The 19,410-nt window shown below is 52.6% G+C and overlaps 1 protein-coding gene across 3 annotated transcripts in view; it reads left to right on the top strand.

The window, feature by feature from the left end:
* Positions 1-18,213: 18,213 nt before the first annotated feature.
* The window catches only part of RGS9 (regulator of G protein signaling 9), a 65,402-nt gene continuing 64,205 nt past the window's right edge, over positions 18,214-19,410 (top strand). For all 3 annotated transcript variants that reach the window (XM_004709179.3, XM_045299875.1, XM_045299876.1), the window contains exon 1: positions 18,214-18,301. In XM_004709179.3, the coding sequence (XP_004709236.1) occupies positions 18,245-18,301 (57 nt within the window). In that variant the 5' untranslated portion in view covers positions 18,214-18,244. The remainder of the gene's footprint in view (positions 18,302-19,410) is intronic.

Below are 19,410 nucleotides of genomic sequence, written 5' to 3'. Positions count from 1 at the left end.
TGCGTCATCATCCCCATGATGGGTTGGAGAGGGTCATATTGGGACCCATAGGATTTGTGTCGCCTGATTTTTTTGCAAGTAGGTCATCGAGCTTTTCTTTGTAGTCCCTCTAAATCTGGGAGCGATTCGGCATCCGAGCAGCCCACACGCCTTTGCTGACAGAGGGGTACTGGTTGTCACTAACTGGTTAGGAATCAAACTCGGATCTCTCATGTGGAAGGTGACGATTCAACCCTGGCCCTGAACTACCAAAGCCGCATATAACAATATATCTACATTTAGAATATACCCACATCTGTATACACATCACCCACCTCTCTCTTTCACTCTCCCTGACATGGAGTCAGTGCTGACTCATAGCAACCCGAGCGGAGAGGGAGACTGCCCCTGTGGGTTTTCAAGAAGGTAATTCTTTATGGGAGTAGAAAGCCTCATCTTTCTCCCGAGGAGCAACTGGTGGTTTTGAACCTCTGACCTTGCAGGGAAGAGTTCAGAGTGTAGTCAGTATGGTACCAGCACATGTACCTCCCAGGGGGCTTTAAAAAGTGCAGAGAGAAAGATAAGGACATTCTTCTCACCAACTTCTGGAAGCCCCTCTTTGGGACAAAGGTCCACATCTACAAACAGGGACGCTGCCTTGGATGTGCCTTGAGAGAGAGACACTTTTCTGCAGGGCCGCTCTCCTTGTGTTGGGCACGGTTCTAAGTGTTATTATTACGTAATCCTCAAATTAAAAAAAATAGCAGCACCATCCGCAGGCGTGGATCCAGTAAGGACAATAACGTCCTGAGACGCTGTGAGGCGGCTGTCAAGTCGCTTCTGACTCACACGGCCCTAACAGCCCAACACTGCCCTGGCCCGAGCCATCCGCACAGCTGTTGCTGTGTGAGCCCTTTGTCCCGGTGACTGTCTCTCCAGCTCCCGGCTCTTCCTCTTTTCACTCACCGCCCCCCACACACACTTGACTAAGCCTGGTGTTTCAGGACCTCGTTCCTCTTGACAACATACCCAAAGTATGTGACACAAAGTCTCACCACTCTTGCTTCTAAGGAACATTCTGGCTGTACATCTTCCAAGACAGATCTAGTTGTCCAAGGGATTGTCAATCTTCTTCACTAACATCGCCATTTCAATGCATCAGGTTTTCTGCCCTTGTCCTCATTCCTCATTCAACTTTCACATGCATATGAGGCTATTGAAAACACCACGGCTCGAGGCAGGCACACATTAGTCTCAAAGTGACGTCTTGGCTTTTTAACACCTTAAAGAAGTCTGGTGCAGCAGATTTGCCCAATGTAATAGTATGTCACATGACTTTTTGACAGCTGCTTCCATGGATAAACTGATTGTGGAGCCAAGCAAGATGGAATGTGGGTCCAAGTAAAACAGGAACACTGACATTTTCTGTGTTTAGCACGATACCATCTTTTGGTCCAGTTGTGAGAGAGCCTCTAAATCCCTTGAGATCCTACAGGTAAGTGGCAAAGTCAAGTTCAGAGTTGGCCCACCTGGAAGGTCACAGCATCCTTTCCCACCACTACCACAGCCCACTGCCCTGGGTTAACTCCATTCTTCACCCAGTCCTGACAGCACCTGACAGGCAGGTGCTCTGACTACCCTGTCTTGTTTTTCTCCTGTAAGATGACGACACTGACCCTTAGAAAGTTTGAATAACCTGCTGAAGGCCATTCAGTGGATCGGTGGCAATTTGGATTAGGATCCTAAGTCCTTTAGTCTTTACTTGCCCAGCCTTTAGTCATGGATCCCTCCTTGGCGACAGATCCTGGGCTCCCAGTTCCCTGAAATGCGAGTCTCACCTTAGGCTTCTGAGGAGTTGGACGCCGCCCCCTGGTGGCAGGTAGGTGTCGGCGCAGCACATGCTAATGAGACACTGGCTGATTGGCTGGGGGAGGATTTCAGCTGCCTCCAAGGGACCCCTAGAGGTATCTTGGGTTACACCTTGGCCTGCGAACAACAGGTCAGCGGTTCGAAACCTCCGCTCGCTCTGTGGGCGACAGATGAGGCATTCTACTCTCGTAAAGAGTTATGTTACAGTCTCGGAAATCCACAAGGACAGTTCTACCCTGTCCTCTAGGGTCACTAAGAGTCTGAATTAACCTGATGGCAATCCGACACAAGGCCTGCAGGATGGCCTTTCTGTAGAACATAACTGATGTCACCAGGGAGTGGAGACTGAGCCCAGTGTGGGGAGTGTCTGAGGACTTGGGGGACATGAAGGTGTGTGGGTCGGAGTCAGGGGCGCCCCTTGGGGCACAAGGCTGTTTGAGTTAGTTCAGTGATGGTGTGTGTTGTCATAGGGTGTCTGCTCAGTCCCCAAGAGGCTCGGCACAACTCGGGCAGAACGCTGGAGGGCCAGAGAGCCAGTTCCTGGAGCTGCAGCGAGAGGTTGCCCTCTGAGCCACCGGAGGTAACAAGATCACCCACTGTTCACTTCATTTGCCCCTACAGATAGTTGGTCATGCCCGCCTATGAAGCGCCATGTTTTAGTGTGAACATACCTTGCACACACAGACCACAACAAACACATCTCGAAAGGCAGTGGCTACCACGTGCCCCTTCCTTCGGGGCCCCTGGGTGGGGTTTCAGTGAAGTGTCTGCATGTCTCTATGCTGCAGCCTCATCAGATACCCCCTCCCACCCAGTTAGCGGCAGGGCTCACCAACCTTCTGATCCCAGGCGGCCAGGGTAGCACTGTCTGCCACCTTGGTTTCACTGCCGCTTGTTTTCACAGGTAGATCTTCAGGCGTTTCTTCTGCGGAGTATCTGGGCAGACTGGGGCTTCTAACCCTTTGGCAAGCAGCAGAGTGCTGACTGTAACGACCAGGGACTCCGGGTCAGTCACACGGTGTGCGTTGAGCAGTGCACCGACCAGGGATCTGGGGGAGGAAAATAGGCCTGAGCCCCATTCTGGAAGAGCTCTGAGACCACGTGACCCACCCAAGGGCAGCTTGCCAGTGCCCAGCTGTGGGGGACATGGGCCGACTGGGTATACCTACCACAGGGGCCACTTGTCAAACCCACACCTTTCTGCAGGAGTCAAGTTCACTCAGCCAGCCCAAGGCAGATACTGTGGGTAGCCCACCCAAGCTCTTTTGGCCTTCCCAAGCACAGTACCTGTTGGTAACTTCTACTGCAAGTACCTGAGACTCTGCCCATATGAACAAGACTGGGCACATGTGGCCAGGGTGCCATGGAGTGAGGACTCAGGAGCAGCTAGCAATTGGCTGTGCAGGGGATTGGTGAATAAAAACCCAGTCCTCCCCGTGGGGCTGGGGGGAGGGAGGGCATTCTGAGAGGCGTTCTACATGGCTTCTTCCAGACTCTCTGAGGGATGGAGCCCCAATTGGTACCCTACCTCACTTCCCCAGTGATAGATGAGTAGCCCCATTTTATAAGGAGAGGCTAGCAAGGGCCAAGCCAACACTGTCGGTATCAGCGACATGATCCAGGATAGAGACATCCAGGGTCCCCGGAGACTTGGCTTCCTGACTGGAGATGGGAATGAAGTGGGGCTGGATCACAGTGGATGTTTGTACAGAAAAGTGTATTCTTGTCCCCAGGAAACCCTCCCTGGCTCTTAGGAACCCCTGTCTGATCCCTTGAAAGTGAAAGCTATGTGATTGGAGAGGCAGCCACAAGCATGACTTGATGGGACAGGGAAGCCAGCATTTTCTGAGGTTTGGGTCACCATCTGGGCTCTTGGAAATGCCTTCTGTCACCTCAGTCAGCTGAAATCTGGGAGGGGACACTGGAAGCCCATTTGAGGTCCGGCGGGGTCTCACGATGACCTCTTCACCATTGCTGTGTGGCCTCAGGAAAGGGTCATGGAGAACGCGGGATTCTGAGAGAGCTGGGAAGTCTGGTATCCAGGGGCTGTGGACGATGGGCGGAGGCCAGGGCATCTTCAATGGTCTGCCGAGAACAGACACCTCAGGAAGGGGACAGACGGGACACCCTGACGCAGCTCCCTTTCAAATCAAGGTCAATTTTCCATGTGAGACAAGATGGAAAAGATCTCATGGAAGATTCCAGGCCTTAGGGGTCAAGCCACATTAAAAAACAAAACAAAAAACTACTTATAATTTTTTGCATTTATCATTCTTTTAGGGAGTTTCCTAAATGGATTTACTGGGGGAAAGGCTTAGAAAAATCAGTCTATACCCTAATTGATCAGCCCCCTAAGAATACTCTGATGCACACACATTCCCCTCATTCCAGGGAAGCCCAAAGCGGCCCCTTCCCTGCAAAGGAATCTGTCCTCCCTTGTATTTAAAATAGCTCTTTATTTTTTTAAATCATTTTATTAGGGTAAAATAGCTCTTATGAATCCCCTCTGAAACAGTTTTATTTATTGTTTTTATTGTTTTAACAAGAGGGGAAGGAGTGGGGCTGCTGATGGCTTTATCAGGAGTTTAGATTGCTCACTGGCAAAGCAAGTACAGCGCCTCCAACAGCTGTCCAGAGCCGCCCCCCCACCCCACGCGCCCCCAGCACCCCCTCCCAAGCTGTAGAAGGAGAACAGTGGTTTCACCCAGTATTTTCAGGGAACATTATCTTGACATTTATGAGTGAAAGGAGGAGGAAGCTAAAGCCCAGTCATCGGAAACTGGCGTGTCTATGGGTGACACTGTGTGCCGGGGCAGGGACAACTGCCCACTGCACGAAGTGAGGTGGCCTGGGCTTTCTAGAGAAACAAAACCAGTGACAGTTACATATATGTAAGGAAGACATTTCTATCCAGAGAGTGGCCCACACAGCCACCAAGTGAGCAAACCCAGTCAGGCTCGAGTCTGTGGGCTAGAAGCGAAGCCGGAGGCCTTCCCCGACTCACGGGACTGCTGGGCTGGCAAAGCTGGACGTGGAGGATGAAGCAGGAAGAAGCACGTGGCACAGGCAACATGGGAAAATAGTGGCCCATGACGTCTAAGCTGAGGCCATTCTGGCCTTGCTTTCTTGGGTCACCTACTCTGGGAGAAGCCAGCTGCCATGCTGTGAGACACTCACATAGCCTCACAGAAGGGCCTGTGTGGTCAGGAACTGAGGCCTCCTGCTAACAGCCACGCAGGTGAACCAGCAGAAGTGGGTCCTCCATGCCCACCAGGCTGTAGAAGAATACCATTTCATAAACATCTTGAGGCCAATCCCATGAGACACCCGGATGCTGAGCCATGGCTAAGCTGCTGCCGGATCCCCCACAGAAATGGAGTGCCAAGCATTTCTTTTGTTAAGAGAAAGGGATTTGTTAACCCTGTGTCCTTTCGGTTACTCCATAAAACGCTTGATGAACCCAGATGAAAAATGAGCCTCTCATCTAAACTCTCCTTTGAAAGCGATCTTGCTTCTTGCCTGTCGCGCTTAGACATAGACAGGGAGCCAGAGGAGGGGGTCCTGGGTTCCAGTCTGAGCCAAGGGTCCACTAGCCTGAGATATCTCCTTGGTCACCCAGCGATTCTAGAAGCACCAGCTTCTTCATCCAGATACATGGGAGGAGACTTGTAAATAGTTAGGATGTGTTGGGCTTGTAAAGAACTCTGCTGAGAACTGGGAGTGAAAACCCAAGAAAACACAGTATCTATAAGGGCACATGAAGAAACAAAAGCCAGTGTCTTCTGTAACTTATAAGGACAGGAAGTGATAGGGCAAGCTCTGACTCAGATCAGAGACAGTAACATTTCAGCCCTGGCCTGGCTCCAAAGACGAAAGGTAACCTTTTCCCCCACTGCTGGACCACTGCCTATTGGAGATTGAGGGGCCAAGGACACTGTCTTCCCTCCCTAACGCCTCCAAAACCTTCTGCCTTGCACTCTTTGTCATGCTCTGTCCAGCTCCCTCCCACATACTCTGTCTCGCCTCCGCTTGATGAATGGTGTTCCCACCCGAGTCTGTGCACCTCTGGCTGAGGGGTTGTGAGCTGCCCTTCCGGCCACGTCTGGACTTAGTCAATTATGGCAAGGCTCTTGAAGACTGTGCTCACGTCTCACGGGAGAATTCCCCAAAGTCCTGGCATGAGACCTCTTGGCTGGTGGTCTTGTCTCAGCTGCTCTTCTTGCCCCCACTCTTCTTTTCCACTGAATCCACCCCAAACCCCTCTTGCTCAAGTGGAACATGGGGAGTCAAGGTTCTTGGGTGCTTTCATGCTGTGGCCATTGTTCACTTGTCACAGATGAGCTCTGTCGAGCTCAAGGCCCAAGGATATTAAGGGGTGCGATCTACCATATATATGTATAAAGGAGGGAAGGCAAGGTGGGTAGACATTATTTGTTCCTTTTTACAATGTTCCCTGGCTTGTGGTTTTTCTCTTTCACAAAGTCAATCTGAAATGACTTGTGAGCAGGGCTGTGTCCGGGTGAAGGACTCTTTATGCCAGCCTTTCCTAAGATGTGTTCTGGGGAAAAAACCATGCTGGAAAGATCTCAAGAGCATGGTCACAGTTTCTTCTGATCACAATGGTTGAGACACACCAGGTTAAACAGTTAGGCATGCTCTGTCAGTTCACACTGCAGGGCTATCAGAACAATGTCATATCCAAGTATTGATGGTCACTAAGAGACTATACTTGAAATCCCAAACCTACTCATCTTTATTCCCCCAGCCCCACTCTCAAGAGTATTAAAAACAAAAAAATGCAGCATAATCTGTGTTGGAAGAAAGCGTCAGTAAAGCATACCTGTTTCACAAATGAACGTTAACTATAATCCAGTCCTTTATGGTTCCAGTCCTGGAAACTCGGAGGGGCAGGCCTCTGGGTGGCAATGAGTCAGCACCCACTTTGGTGGCAGCGGGTTGGGTTTTGGTTTGAGAGGGCTGCAGCTATCATTCTCTGTAAAATTGAACACCTCTTCAGTGAAAGTGTAGGGAGCAAGCCCCGTGGTAATTTGCACGTCCCGTCATCTAAAATGGCAGGAGTCTCACGCTCTCTGAGGGAACATGACTGTAAGCCTTTACCCCCACCTTCCTATCCCACAGTGGGGGGGGGGGGCGCCTAACCCACCCATCCTGGGACCCCCCCCGTCCTGGAGTGGGCTTCAGATTGCAGCCTCATTCTGCTCACTCCTTTTGCCCGGTTCTTCGGGCCCGTGGAAGGTACCTTATGATTTTTACCCAAATTCCCTCCCATATCTCGCCACGAACAGTATATATATATTGAAGGTACCTTATGATTTTTACCCAAATTCCCTCCCATATCTCGCCACGAACAGTATATATATTTGTGTCTTGTTGCCTTTTAAAAATAGGCAAGCTGGACTTCTCTGGTTAAGACACACGGAAATGGGCCCTAAATTATATATATATATATATATTTAAACGGAGGTGTCATTTCCTCCCCGTGAGCGGTTGGCCTCAGTGGTTATAAAAGGGAAAGAGTTCACGGCTCCAGCTCTTGGTGGGGGGCCAGGCCAGAGGTCTCCCAGAGCAAGCCCACGGTCTACCAATTGACTCCCATCCATAGCGACCGATAGGAAGGGCACAACTGCCCCGTAGGGTTCCTAAGGCTGAAGCCGACGGCCACATCTTTCTCCCTCCCAGGATCGCCGAGCGCATCAGCCGCTGCGCCACCAGGGATGCTCCCAGGAGCATCTCTTCCGAGAATCGGAGCCCGGTCCCTCCAAGAAGCCTTCCGTCCCGCCCGCACTCCCCAGAAGGCCTCGAGGGGCGCGCGCCTGGGCCCCACGCCGTCCCGCCTGAGGGGATCACGGGACAAGAAGACGCAAGACCCGCCTTCTTCCGCCCGGCGCCCGCGACGCCCACCCCGCGCGAGGGCCTTCTCCGGAAGTGGGCCGCCTCCGGGAAGCGCCGCGGGAAGCCCGCCTTGCGTTCCTCTCTAGGAGGCCGGGAGGTTTCTACATCTCTATGGTCGAGCTCCGGGGCGGTGCTTCGCGGAGATGAGAGGTGGGGCCAAGGCGAGGCGGGAAAGAGCGTCGCCCCGCCCACACCTCGGGGCGCCACCAACTCTGGGAACTCGCTTCCGGGCAGTCAGTGCTGACTCATAGCGACCCCCTGTGGGCTTCCGAGATGGACTGCTCATCGCTGTAGAAAGCCCCGCCTTTCTCCCGCAGAGTGGAAATTACCGTTGCCATGGTTTTTAACGTGAAAATACAGCCGTTTCCCCCTCTAGTGGATATGTGCATGCGTTTTTTAAAAATTTATTTATTTCATTTTTTTAATAGTTTTATTAACGGCTCATACAACTCTTATCACAACCCATACATTGTGTAAAACATATTTGTGCATGCGTTTTTTATTGCCAGGAAGTCTATCAGGCAATAATACAGCTGAAACATCCCTAAGTAATTTTAATCGAGTTTTTCTATTTGAAGTTTCTTTTGAACTTGGATAACCGTGAACCGCTGACCACAAGGCTGGTTGTTCAAAACCACCGGTAGCTCCACGGGAGAAAGATGAGGTGATCGACTCCAGAAAGATTGACAGCCTTTGCCTACTCATATCACTGATTGGCCTTACCCTTGATGCAGCTGCCTGCCTAGAAAGAGGAGATAGAAGATATATATCACATTATCTACAACCTAGAGAGGGCATGGTGGTGAAGTGGTGGGATTCTCATCTTGGTGGGGAAGACCCAAGTTTGATTCCCAGTCAGTACACCTTTCCCACAGCCACCACCCATTTGGCCGCAGAGGCTGTGTGTTGCCACAATGCTGAACTGATTTCAGTGGAACTTCCAGACTAACACAGACAAGGAAGAAAGGCCTGGAGATCTGTTTCTGAAAATCAGCCCATGAAAACACTGTGGATCACAGTGGTCTCATCCTTAACGCATCCCAGGGATGGCACGGGACCAGGCAGCTGCTCCGTCTGACGGAGCATGCCACGTGTGTGACTCAGAGCCAAGAAGTGAGGAGCAGGGAGGAGCCGTCCTCTGGCTGGGGTATGGAACTTCACCTGGGTCCAGATGGGGAGGGCAGCAGAGAGAGAATTTATTTCATCTGTCAAAGACGTGGGGAGGTTTTCAGCAGAACAACTGTCCCAAGAGAAGCCCGGTAGGTGGGCAGAAGTTGTCAATTCTGGTCTGGTGGTGAAGAGCGTTCATGTTGGGGCCAGAAAGAGAGAGTTTAGGAGAATGATCAGATTGGCTCAGACCATGAAGGACAACAGAAGAATGGGCTTTATTAGGGAAGAACCTAGGAGCCCCTGAAGATTTCTGAGAAAGGGAGGAACATTGTAACCGCCCCCCTCAAAACCCACTGCCATCAAGTAGATGCTGACTCATGGTGACCCCATAGGGCAGAGAACTACTTCTTTGGGTTTCTGAGATTCTCTTTAAAGGAGCAGACAGCCTCATCTTTCTCTTGTGGGGCAGCTGGTGGGTTCAAACTGCTGACCTTGCCATTAGCAGCCCTGTGTGTAACCCACTACACCACCAGGGCTCCTTACCCAATTCTCTGGAGTTGTCCATTTTAAAAATTTAGATATAATTCACATACCACAAAATACATCCATTTGAAATGCACCCATTTGATTAGAAGTGTTAGCTAATATGAAAGACTGCACAATCATTCAAACTCACTGCCATTGAGTGGATTCTGACTCAGAGTGGCTCTGTAAGACAGGGTAGAATTGCCCTTGTGGGTGTCTGAGACTGTAACTCTTTATGGGAATAGAAAACCTCATCTTTCTCTCATGGAGTGGCTGGTGGTTTTGAACTGCTGATCTCAAGGTTAGCAGCCCAACTTGTAACCCACTACACCATCACGGATCCTGGTATACAACCATTAACTCTAATATTAAAACCCCAGAAAGGGACATTGAGTTAGTTTATTGTGCCAACCTGGCTGATAAACACATGTGGGATTAGTTGAAGGCGGAGGGATAAATGGCTTGGTAAGCCTCGCCTTTGGAGTTCTTGGGTCTCTTTCTTTGTGATGGTCGGACCAGGGTGCAGCTGCCTTAGCAGTTCCCTGCTTCAGCTTGCAAGACTGACGTCCTACAAGACATCCCCAAGGAGAAGCTGCATGGACCTACCGCGATGCAGCCCTGGGTGCTGGAGCAGCCGTGTGGAGACCCTTGCCAGCACTGAGATGCTTACACATTCACTGACTCGCCTTTCCTCCTGCAGTCCGCATCATTGCCTCTGTTTTGTGAGATGGAGGATGACTTTGTGGATTGGTGTTGGACATATAGGTTAATAGGTTAATTAATGTTGGACTTGTGGGCTTGGGCAGCACTGGGTTGGGATGTTTTCTTGATGCGCACTTAACCTTTATATAAAACTCTCTTATACATGAGTTGCTGTGCATTTGTTTCTCTAAAGTACCCAGACTAACACAGAGGCCATGTGTGTTGTTTAGGTTTTGCATCAACTCACCTGGGCCAGAATCCTTAGTAGTTTGACATGAAGGCCTCCTTCGTAATATGACTTTTAACAAAAGGTAATTAATTCCACGATGGGATCCGTGGGGAGCCAAGCAGTTGTGGGAGAACCCGGATGGTGTTCAAGCCATCATGTCGGTCACAGCTTTGGGCGAGCTTCATACTCCATATATAAAAATAGACACCACGGATAACTCCCTTTTCCTTCTTCCTGCTGGCCTGGATCCTGCATCTGCCTTCTTGAGGCTTGGGCCAGCAGCCCACCATGTTGCCTGCTGGTCTTGAGAGCTGTGGGTGACCTGCCATGCTGCCCACTGACCTTGAATTCACATGATGCGCCTTCCATCGGCTGATGGTCTTCCTGCTTGCTGGTTCGTCATTCGCTCTGGCGGCTGCAGGAGATGGGAAGGGCCTCCGGGTTAGCACCTGAGCTGGCCAGGGCTTGGTCAGTCTGGCTGTGTGGGTCCTTTCCTTGATAAAGATTTCTTTCTGACACACATACGTCACTGGGTTTGCCTCTCTAGAGACCCCAGCCGAACACATCACATTTGGTAGTGGGTCAGTGAAGAAGAGGAAGCCCTTCGACCACATGGGTGGACTTAGTGGCTGCAACAACGAGCTCAGATGATTTCATCAAGACGGCAAAGGACCGGGCAGGGTTCGGTTGTGCCTGAGTCAGCACAAACTGGAGGGCAAACCACCCCAGTCATCCTGAGCATCCTGAACATCCCCATCGCCCTCACAGAAACCCTGCTCCCTCCCCGGACCTCCTCCCCCAGGGCTCCTACCTGGGACAAAACACTCTGGTGTCTGCCCAGTGATTCGAGTCTTGAATCCAAGTCAAAGAGAGATGAGAAACGAACAGAGCAGACTGTCCCAAGGTCCAGTGGAGGTCACAGAGTGGGGGCGGGGGTGGAGGGGGCAGAGAAGTACAAGATCCGAGCCACAGGAGAGCTAGAAAAATGAGCGCTGGGCCCAGTAGATCGTAAACCCAACAGTCCAATTAAGGAGGGGCTGTGGATGTCCAGGAACCCTGGTGAGGGAGTGGATGACACGTTGGACCTGCTCACCACCAGGTCAGCGGTTCAAAGCCACCAGCCCCGCTCCACAGGAGAAACAGAAGGCTTGCCGCCACGCGATGTGCTGTTTTGGAAACCCACAGGCCCGTTCTGCTCTGTCCCGTAAGGTTGCGGCTATGAGTCAGAATCTATGCAATGGCTGGCAGTTTGGCTTGTTCGGTTGGTACATGTTATTTATTGATGTATTTTTAACGTGGAGGGGCTAATGCTTGTCTTTCTTTTGCATCTTCTCGGCCAGCCATTCTCGAAAGAGAGCCATTCCTGGGGAAATCCAGGGAGAAAAGTAGCAGGAGTCAGGGTTTTGGAAAATCCCTTGCTTTGGAAAATCTCCAGAAAGACAGCTTGCTCACAGCTCCCCTCACAGATCCTGCCAAGTGGTGGTGGGGCGGCTGCCGGGGGGAGGGAAGAGCTGGGGACCCAGCGTGTGGGACTGAGGGCAGGGGAGTGGCTGTGATTCGCAGAAGCACCGAGGAAGCCACAGCCACCACGGAAGGGCTTGGTGGCCAGAGCTGCAAGAGCCCCGAGCCGGCGCGCATCCTGTTGAAGCATCCTTTGCAGGATGAGTGTCTGCCCTACTTGGGGGGAGGGGGGTTCAGTAAGCCTACTATGCTTGGGGTTCCCCAAGTAGTACAGTTCTCTGGGGTCTCTTCTCCTAAAGTGAGCTCCTCTTCGTTCTGGTCACTCAGTTGGTGGGGCCGCGTGGATGGTGGCATTCAGTTCTGCCGAACGTCTGCCACATGGAATCCCAGTTGAGGTGGCTGCTCTAGGTCCCAGGAGCCCTGCTGGCACTCTGAGTTAGGCATTCGGCTGCTAATCACACGGTCTCAGGTTCAAACTCACCAGCTGCTCCGTGGGAGAAAGATGAGTCTGTCTGCTCCTGTAAGATCTACAGCTTTGGAAACTCCGCGTGGGGGTGCTGTGCGTCAGAACTGGGTTGGGTCTAAGTCCAGAGAGGACAAAACAAAAAGCAGTTGCCGTGGTGACCTCCCGTGTAGTTTTCCTGGCTCTGCCCTTTCAGACAGTTCGCCAGGCCTTTCTTCCGGGGGTTGAATTGCCTTTGAATTGCCTTTCATGTCACTTAGTGAAGGCCTACAGAGGATTCAGTCGCGCTCGGTACCCTTTGACCCCCAGCGTGCATCCTTTGGGGGTGGACCAGGCCTTTTGTTTAGTTTTTCAAATACTGTGGAGAGAGGTCTCTGAACACCGTGGGCAGTGCCTTCTCTGGCTCCATCTAGTGAGTTTGATTTAGGATCAAGATGATGCGAGGGGTTCTCGCAGGGCTGCAGTTTGGGGTGCCGTCATGGGGCCAGAACAGTTTCCGAGCAATCCTGAAACAAGGACGAGACGGAAGACTTCCGCGGCTCCCTCTCGAGGTGGCCCCAGGGCCAGCAGGTGAAAGTGCAGGGAGGGAGCAGGCTTGCCCCACGGACATGGCTGTGGAGTGGACGGCTGACCCAGGAGGGCACACAGGGAGTGACACCGCCCCCCCCCCCCCCCCCCCCCCCCGCCCCCCCGCCTGTCGGCCTGCTACCTCAATGTGTCTGCTGACAATAAACCTTTCCAGCTTTCCCATCAGAACAGGTTAGGGAGCGATGGCCCCAGTAGCGCAGTGGGTGAAGCGCTGGGGTGCTCACCACAGGGTCAGCGGTTTCAGACCCACTGTGGCTCCAAGGGAGCAAGCTGAGGCTGTCCGGTCCTGTAAAGACATGCAGGCTCGGAAGCCCCGTGGGGCACTTCTGCTCCGTCCTGGGAGGTCCCTGTGGGCGGGAATCTACTCTCGGCAGTGGGCCTTTGCCTTTCTGCTAGGCGCCAGGAGATATGGCCCCGAGACACGTGGAAAGGATTGTCACGTAGTGTTGTAACCCCCTAGCTGCTCTTTGGGAGAAAGGGAAGGCTGTCCGGTCCCGGAAAGGTTTTTCAAAGCCTCAGAAACTCATCTCAGGCCCTTGAGTCAGAGTCTACTGGATGGCAGTGGGTTCAGTTTTATACACGGGAGACAGGGCCTAGTGGTGCTGTGGCGTAAGCATTGGGTTTTGAATCGTGAGGTTGGAGGTTCAAACCCACCAGCCACTCTGTGGGAGAAGGGTGAGGTTGTCTGTTCCTGTAAAGATTTCCAAACACACTGTTACTGAGTCAATTCTGACCCCATAGGACAGGGTAGAACTGGCCCTGTCGGTTTCCGTGACTGGGAATCTTATTTTTTTAACAGTTTTATTGACACATAATCCACACAGCATACAATCCAATTGTTCAATGATATCAAGAAGAATTGTATAATCATTACCAAAATCAATTTCAGAACATTTTCTTTCTTTCTTTCCTCCCCCACCCCCACAAATAAATAATCTTTAAAATGAGTTGTAATCACATTCAACCAAAGTGCTCACTACGCTGCCCCCTTCATTGTTGACTCCCAAGTCCTCTCAAGGACCGGGAGGAGACCGCCTCATCTCCCCAGGAGCAGCTGGTGGTTTTGAACTGCCGACCTTGTCATTACCAGCCCCATGTGCAGCCCCCTCCTTGGCCAGGGCTCCTTGTAGGGATTTACAGCCTGAGAAATCCACTGCAGGGTCCCCAGGCATCGGCCTGGACTCCGTGACAGTGAACTTGGCTTGAGTTTAGTTTTCTCCACATCTCCTCCGGGAATGCGGCTGCTTTCCGATGTTCATGACTCGATCTGAACAGGTGGTGGTTATGAGGTGCCACGGGGTCGGTTCTGACCCATACTGACCCATGCACAATAGAATAAAACGGCCTGGGCCTGCACCATCCTCACCACTGTTCTTAGGTTTGAGGCCGTCTGTCCATCCCCTGGAGGGCCCTTCCTCGTTTTCACGGCTCCTCTACTCTGCCAGGCATGATGTCCTTCTCCAGGGACGGGTCTGTCCTGATAATACATCAGCTTCTCTGATGATCTGCTCAGCATACAGATCGATTAAGGATGGTGAAAGGATCCAACCCTGGCACACACCTTTCCTGGTTTTAATTTAAACCATTCAACATCCCCCTGTTGTGTTTTCACAACTGCTGCTGCTTCTTTTTTTAAAACCAAACTCACCGCCATCGAATCAATGCTGACTCCTAAGGACCCCAAAGTGGGTTCTTGAAATTGTGACTGTTTATGGGAGTAGAAAGCCCAGTCTTTCTCCCGAGGAGCTGCTGGTGGTTTCGAACTGCCCACCATGTGGGTTTCAGTCACTACTCTGCCAGGGCTTCCCCTGCACAACTGCTTCCTGATCCAGGTACAGGTTCTATGTGTGCACAATGAAGTGCTCTAGAATTCCCAGTTCTTTGCAAGGCTGGCCATCGTTCCTTATGATCCACACAATGGAATGCCTTTTCATAGTCAATTAACCCCAGTAAACATCTTCCCAGCAGCCTCGGCTTTCAGCCCAGGTACATCTCACATCAGCAATGGTGTCCCTTGTTTTACGTCCTCTTTGGAATCCAACCAGAACCTCGGCAGCTCCCTGTTCATGTACTGTGGCCATCCTTGTTGGATGAGCTTCAGCAGAAGTTTACCTTCATGCGATAGTCAAGACATTTCTCTATAATTTGAGCATTCTGTTGGGTCCCCTGTCTTTCGAATGTCTATATACAAATATAGACCTCTCCCGGTCAGTTGACCAAGGAGCTATCTCGCAAATTCCCCAGCAGTGAACAGCGAGTGCTTCCGGCGCTTCATCAGCTTGTTGAGACACTTCACCTGAGGTTCCATCCATTCCTGGAGCCTGGTGTTTGGCCACTGCTTTCAGTGTCCTTTGAACTTCAGCACCCCTGGTTCTTGCTTCTATGCTCCTGCTGACAGGGTGGAGTGTCAACAGGTGCTTCTTGGTGCAGTGCCTCTATGTATTCTTTCCATCCTCCTTTGATGCTTCCCTTATTCAATATTATGCCCATGGTATCTTTCAATTACAACTCAAGGCTTGACTGTTTTCCCCCAGTTTAAACTACGCTGGGCGTGCTCTTCTGTTTTGGTTTCTACCTCTAGGTCTTTGCACAGTCCCTATTCGATCAGACTTTGTCTTCTCGAGCTGCCCCCTGATCATTTCTGTTCAGTTCTTTGTCCCCATCCTTTCTTCCACTTGCCGTATTCACGGCGAAGAGCAAGTTTCAGAGACACGTGGTGGTGACACCAGTACCGGGCGTGTCTTTAAGGAGATCACCTTTGAGATCGAATTAGTGAACATATTAGACACCAACCCCCAAAACTCTGCCACAGAGCTGATGCGGACTCATAGCGACCCTGTAGGGCAGGGAGGACTGGTCCTGTGTATTTCCGAGACTGTAACCGTTTGCAAGAGTAGAAAGCCCATCTTTCTCCAGGAGAGCAGCTGCTGGTTTTGAATGGCTCACCTTGCAACTAGCAGCCCAACCTGTAACCACTATGCCACCCGGGCTCCTAAGTGAGGCACGGAATCCAACCAAGACACATGGGAGGGGGCTGATGTTGATGCCGCGTGGAGACCACCAAAGGGCGGAGGACCAGAGCTCACGAGAGACAAGAGCACCGCCCCCCCCCCCCCCCCCCCCCGCCCAGGAGTGGACACAGGGAGAGGCCTGCGGAGAGCCGGCACTTGACTACAGATTTCCAGCCTAAACTGTGCTCTCGTTTCTGTTCTTTAAATACTTGTGGTATTTCTGCCCGAGCGGCAGCCCTAAGACATGCAGACACCCTCTTGGTGGCTTTTTAAAAATAGAAAATGTCAAACACCCTTGTAATCCGCGGAGACAAGGCAGAATGACAGAGAGCAGGTCAGGGGCTCAGGCGGCAGGCAGCCTAGGAGTCAAGTCCCAGCAGCAGGATTTCTGTCCCTGCCACGGAGGTGTGGGCCGGGCCTTCCGAGAGCTGGCCATAGAGGACACAGGGTGCTATGCTCGCCTCACTCACCGAGGAGCTGCTGCGTCTCCAACTCCGTCAGCCCCTCTCACGGTCCCTGGCCCATCTCCGCTCTCCTCTTCCCCCAAGGGGCTGCATCAGCCCTGGCCCTTTGACTTCAGGTCCGGACTGGACACTGGGAGGTACCAACCAGAGACAAGGGCCAGGAGGAGAGAGTTGGGGTATGTATTCTTCTGGCTGGCCCTCTGGCAATGACTGTGCCCCAAGACAATGGCTTCCTCCTCCCCCCAGGGCTCCCTGTCCTTTGAGGAGGAGACAAGGGCAGGGGCTTCCCCCACCCCCGGTTGCTATTTGGGGTGCACCAGCCTCCCTTGTTGTTGTAGTTCATTGCTCACAAGCTGATTCAGACTTGTGGCACCCCATGAATGACAGAGCAGAGCCGCCCCATTGGGATTGGTTACACAAAATAGTGTGCAAAATAAACAAAAGAGTGTCAACAGTTAAGGACCCATGAGAAAACTCTCTCTTCATCCAGGATCACGATAGAATAGGTGTTACAGACAGGTTAGCGTTAACTGCTAGCTGCCCTCCACGGGCAACCCAGATACTCAAAGCCACACTTTTCTAGCCACACTACCAGGGCTCCCACCCCAGGCCCACCAGCCAGGCCCATGACCTCTGTGTGTTTTTAACGAAGGGTCACCTAGTTTCTGTTCAAAGACTTTCAGGGTAGGGCCCCTCCGCCTTCACAACGAAGCTCATCTTATATCGGGGGTTCTAGTTCTATTTCTGCCGACAGGCTACAGCTAGAGAGCTCTGCCAGGTGACAGCTTTCCAGGGACTCGGGGACAGCCATCCCATCCCTGCAGAGGCTTGCTTTTCCTAGAGAGCAGGCTGCAGTTGCTTTGAGCGAGCTTCTCTCAGACCTCCTCTTGACACCCTAGCCCAGTCCTCTGGGAGCAAGACTACAAGCCCCTCTTTTCCTCCTACCTTCCTGCTTTTCTTCTTTTTAACCAGCCTCTCGCTCATTCCTTTTGTTATTCAGCCACAAGCAGCACCAACACTTGACACCCGATTCTCTCTCTCGGTGAGCATCTATTGTAGGTCAAGTTCTGTGGTCCACATTTCCCTTGACAGGATGGTGGCAGCCCCCTTGTGGGACACTGCTGGTCCCTGTGAAGCCCTAGTGGTGCAGTGGTCATGCATTGGGCTGCGATCTGCAAGGTTAGCAATCTGAAACCACCAGCCGCTCTGTGGGAGAAAGATGGGGCTTTCTGCTCCAGTACAGAAACCCACAGGGGCAGTTCTACCTTGTCCTGTAGGGTCGCCATGAGTCAGAACAGACTCAATGGTAGTGAGTTTGGGTTTTCGATGTTTTTTTAAATCGTTTTATTAGGGGCTCATACAAACTCTTATCACAATCCATACATACATCAATTGTGTAAAGCACATTTGTACATTCATTTTTTTTTTTTTTAAGACTCTACCTTTCATTTGTACTTTTTCAGACGTCAAGATTTTAAGGAGCTTGCTCCATGTCGCCCAGCTGGCTAGGGGCAGAGCTGGGACGTTTCCCACTGTGCTTTGTGAGTGAGGCCACCTGGTCTCCTTTCTGCCCGTCATTCTGCTCCAAGTGAAAAAGCACAGGCTCCCAGCTCCCTGAGACTCGGCTCTCACCTGAGGCTCCGAGGGCCCGGCGGAGCCGGACGCCGCCCTCTGGTGGCAGGTGGGCGTCAGCGCAGCGCATGCTAATGAGCCCGCGGAGCCGCTCGCTGATTGGCTGGCGCGGATTCCAGCTGCCTCCCAAGGGGGCTGGCGCGGACAGGGAGTGGAGGGGCGCCCCAGGCAGCAGCGCCCCCAGCCCGCCTGCAACCTTCGACGCCCCGGGCGCGTGCGAGCCCCGCTGGCCGGTGCATCGGGGATCTTGCCGTGTTCGTCCTCTGTTGTCTGGATCTGAATTCGGCCAGGGTCCAGGATGACAATCCGACACCAGGGCCAGCAATACAGGCCCAGGATGGCCTTTCTCCAGAAGGTAACCCCAACCTCACCTGGGCAGGGAGGGGTGGGGGACACGGAGCCCAGAGTGGGAAGTGGCTCAGGACATGTCGGGGGGCACGGGAGGCGCGTGGGCAGTCGGGGGGGGCGCCCCTGTGAGTGCCGTTTGTGCAAGAATGATTGATTTGCCGGGTGTTTGTGTCTTTTAAAGACGGTCTCCGTTCGTTTTCTGAGTAGCCTGCTTATGGGGGAGACGGTGGCGGCACGGGGGACCGCCAGGGTGTCCGGCAGCCCGTGAAAACCACCTGTTACCCTGTTCCACCCAGGCAGTCTGAGCGACGGACTGTCCTCAGCCCTTCAACGAGCCAGCGCGCAGGGGCCAGTGCTCGGGCGCAATCCGCAGGGTTTAGAGTAGTGTGTCTGTGGGTGGGTGTGTACACATCGCCCCGGAAACGCATGCGGTTTCTAGGCCAGGGGACACTCGGGGACTTCAGGACCTCCCCACCTCTTAGACACGCCGGCCCAGACACTGCGGCCCGGGATGTCCATCCTGGCTAGGTTGCATTGAGGGACTGAATCCCCTCCTTTGTTCTGAGCATGTGAGAGGAGAGTCGGCAGAGGGTTAGGTCTCAGTCACTTGTCCGTCCTTCCTCCCCGCCATGGCCTCTTAGGCTTACCTCGTCAAGTGGAATTAGCTACATGCCCTGCGACAGCCTGGCCAGCCAGAACTCTGCAAATTAGGCCAGTTGGGGACCAGCTCCCCTGTCTTGCCTGGGACTGATTTTCCCAGAAGTGGCTAAAACTGAGACTGCCCCGGGGCACACAGAATGGCTGGTCACTGGGTCCATCTGCTTAAAGATGCTCGTGTTGGTGTCTGGGGGAGCAGAGGCACATAGTTGTACATACAGAGGCGGCCTCGCTTGGGAGAACCCCGAGAGCCTCCCCGAGAGCCTCCTTTGCAAACATCAGCTCACAGGGGCTCAAGCAGTCAGCCCCACTCTCTGAAAGCCACACACTATCTTCCAGGGCGGAGTCAGAGCTGCCCGGTTCATTCCGGGCAGGATGATGGTGGCCTGGTGCCTCAGAGTGGAGGCTTTCTGCCTCATGCTGGAATCAAAGGCTTTCTTCCTCACCAGGAGTGATGTC

This window comes from Echinops telfairi, unplaced genomic scaffold, assembly GCF_000313985.2.
Source record: "Echinops telfairi isolate 266 unplaced genomic scaffold, ASM31398v2 ScPeMD7_7458;HRSCAF=8496, whole genome shotgun sequence".
Lineage (NCBI taxonomy): Eukaryota > Metazoa > Chordata > Mammalia > Afrosoricida > Tenrecidae > Echinops > Echinops telfairi.
This window is presented reverse-complemented; position numbering and strand designations above follow the sequence as displayed.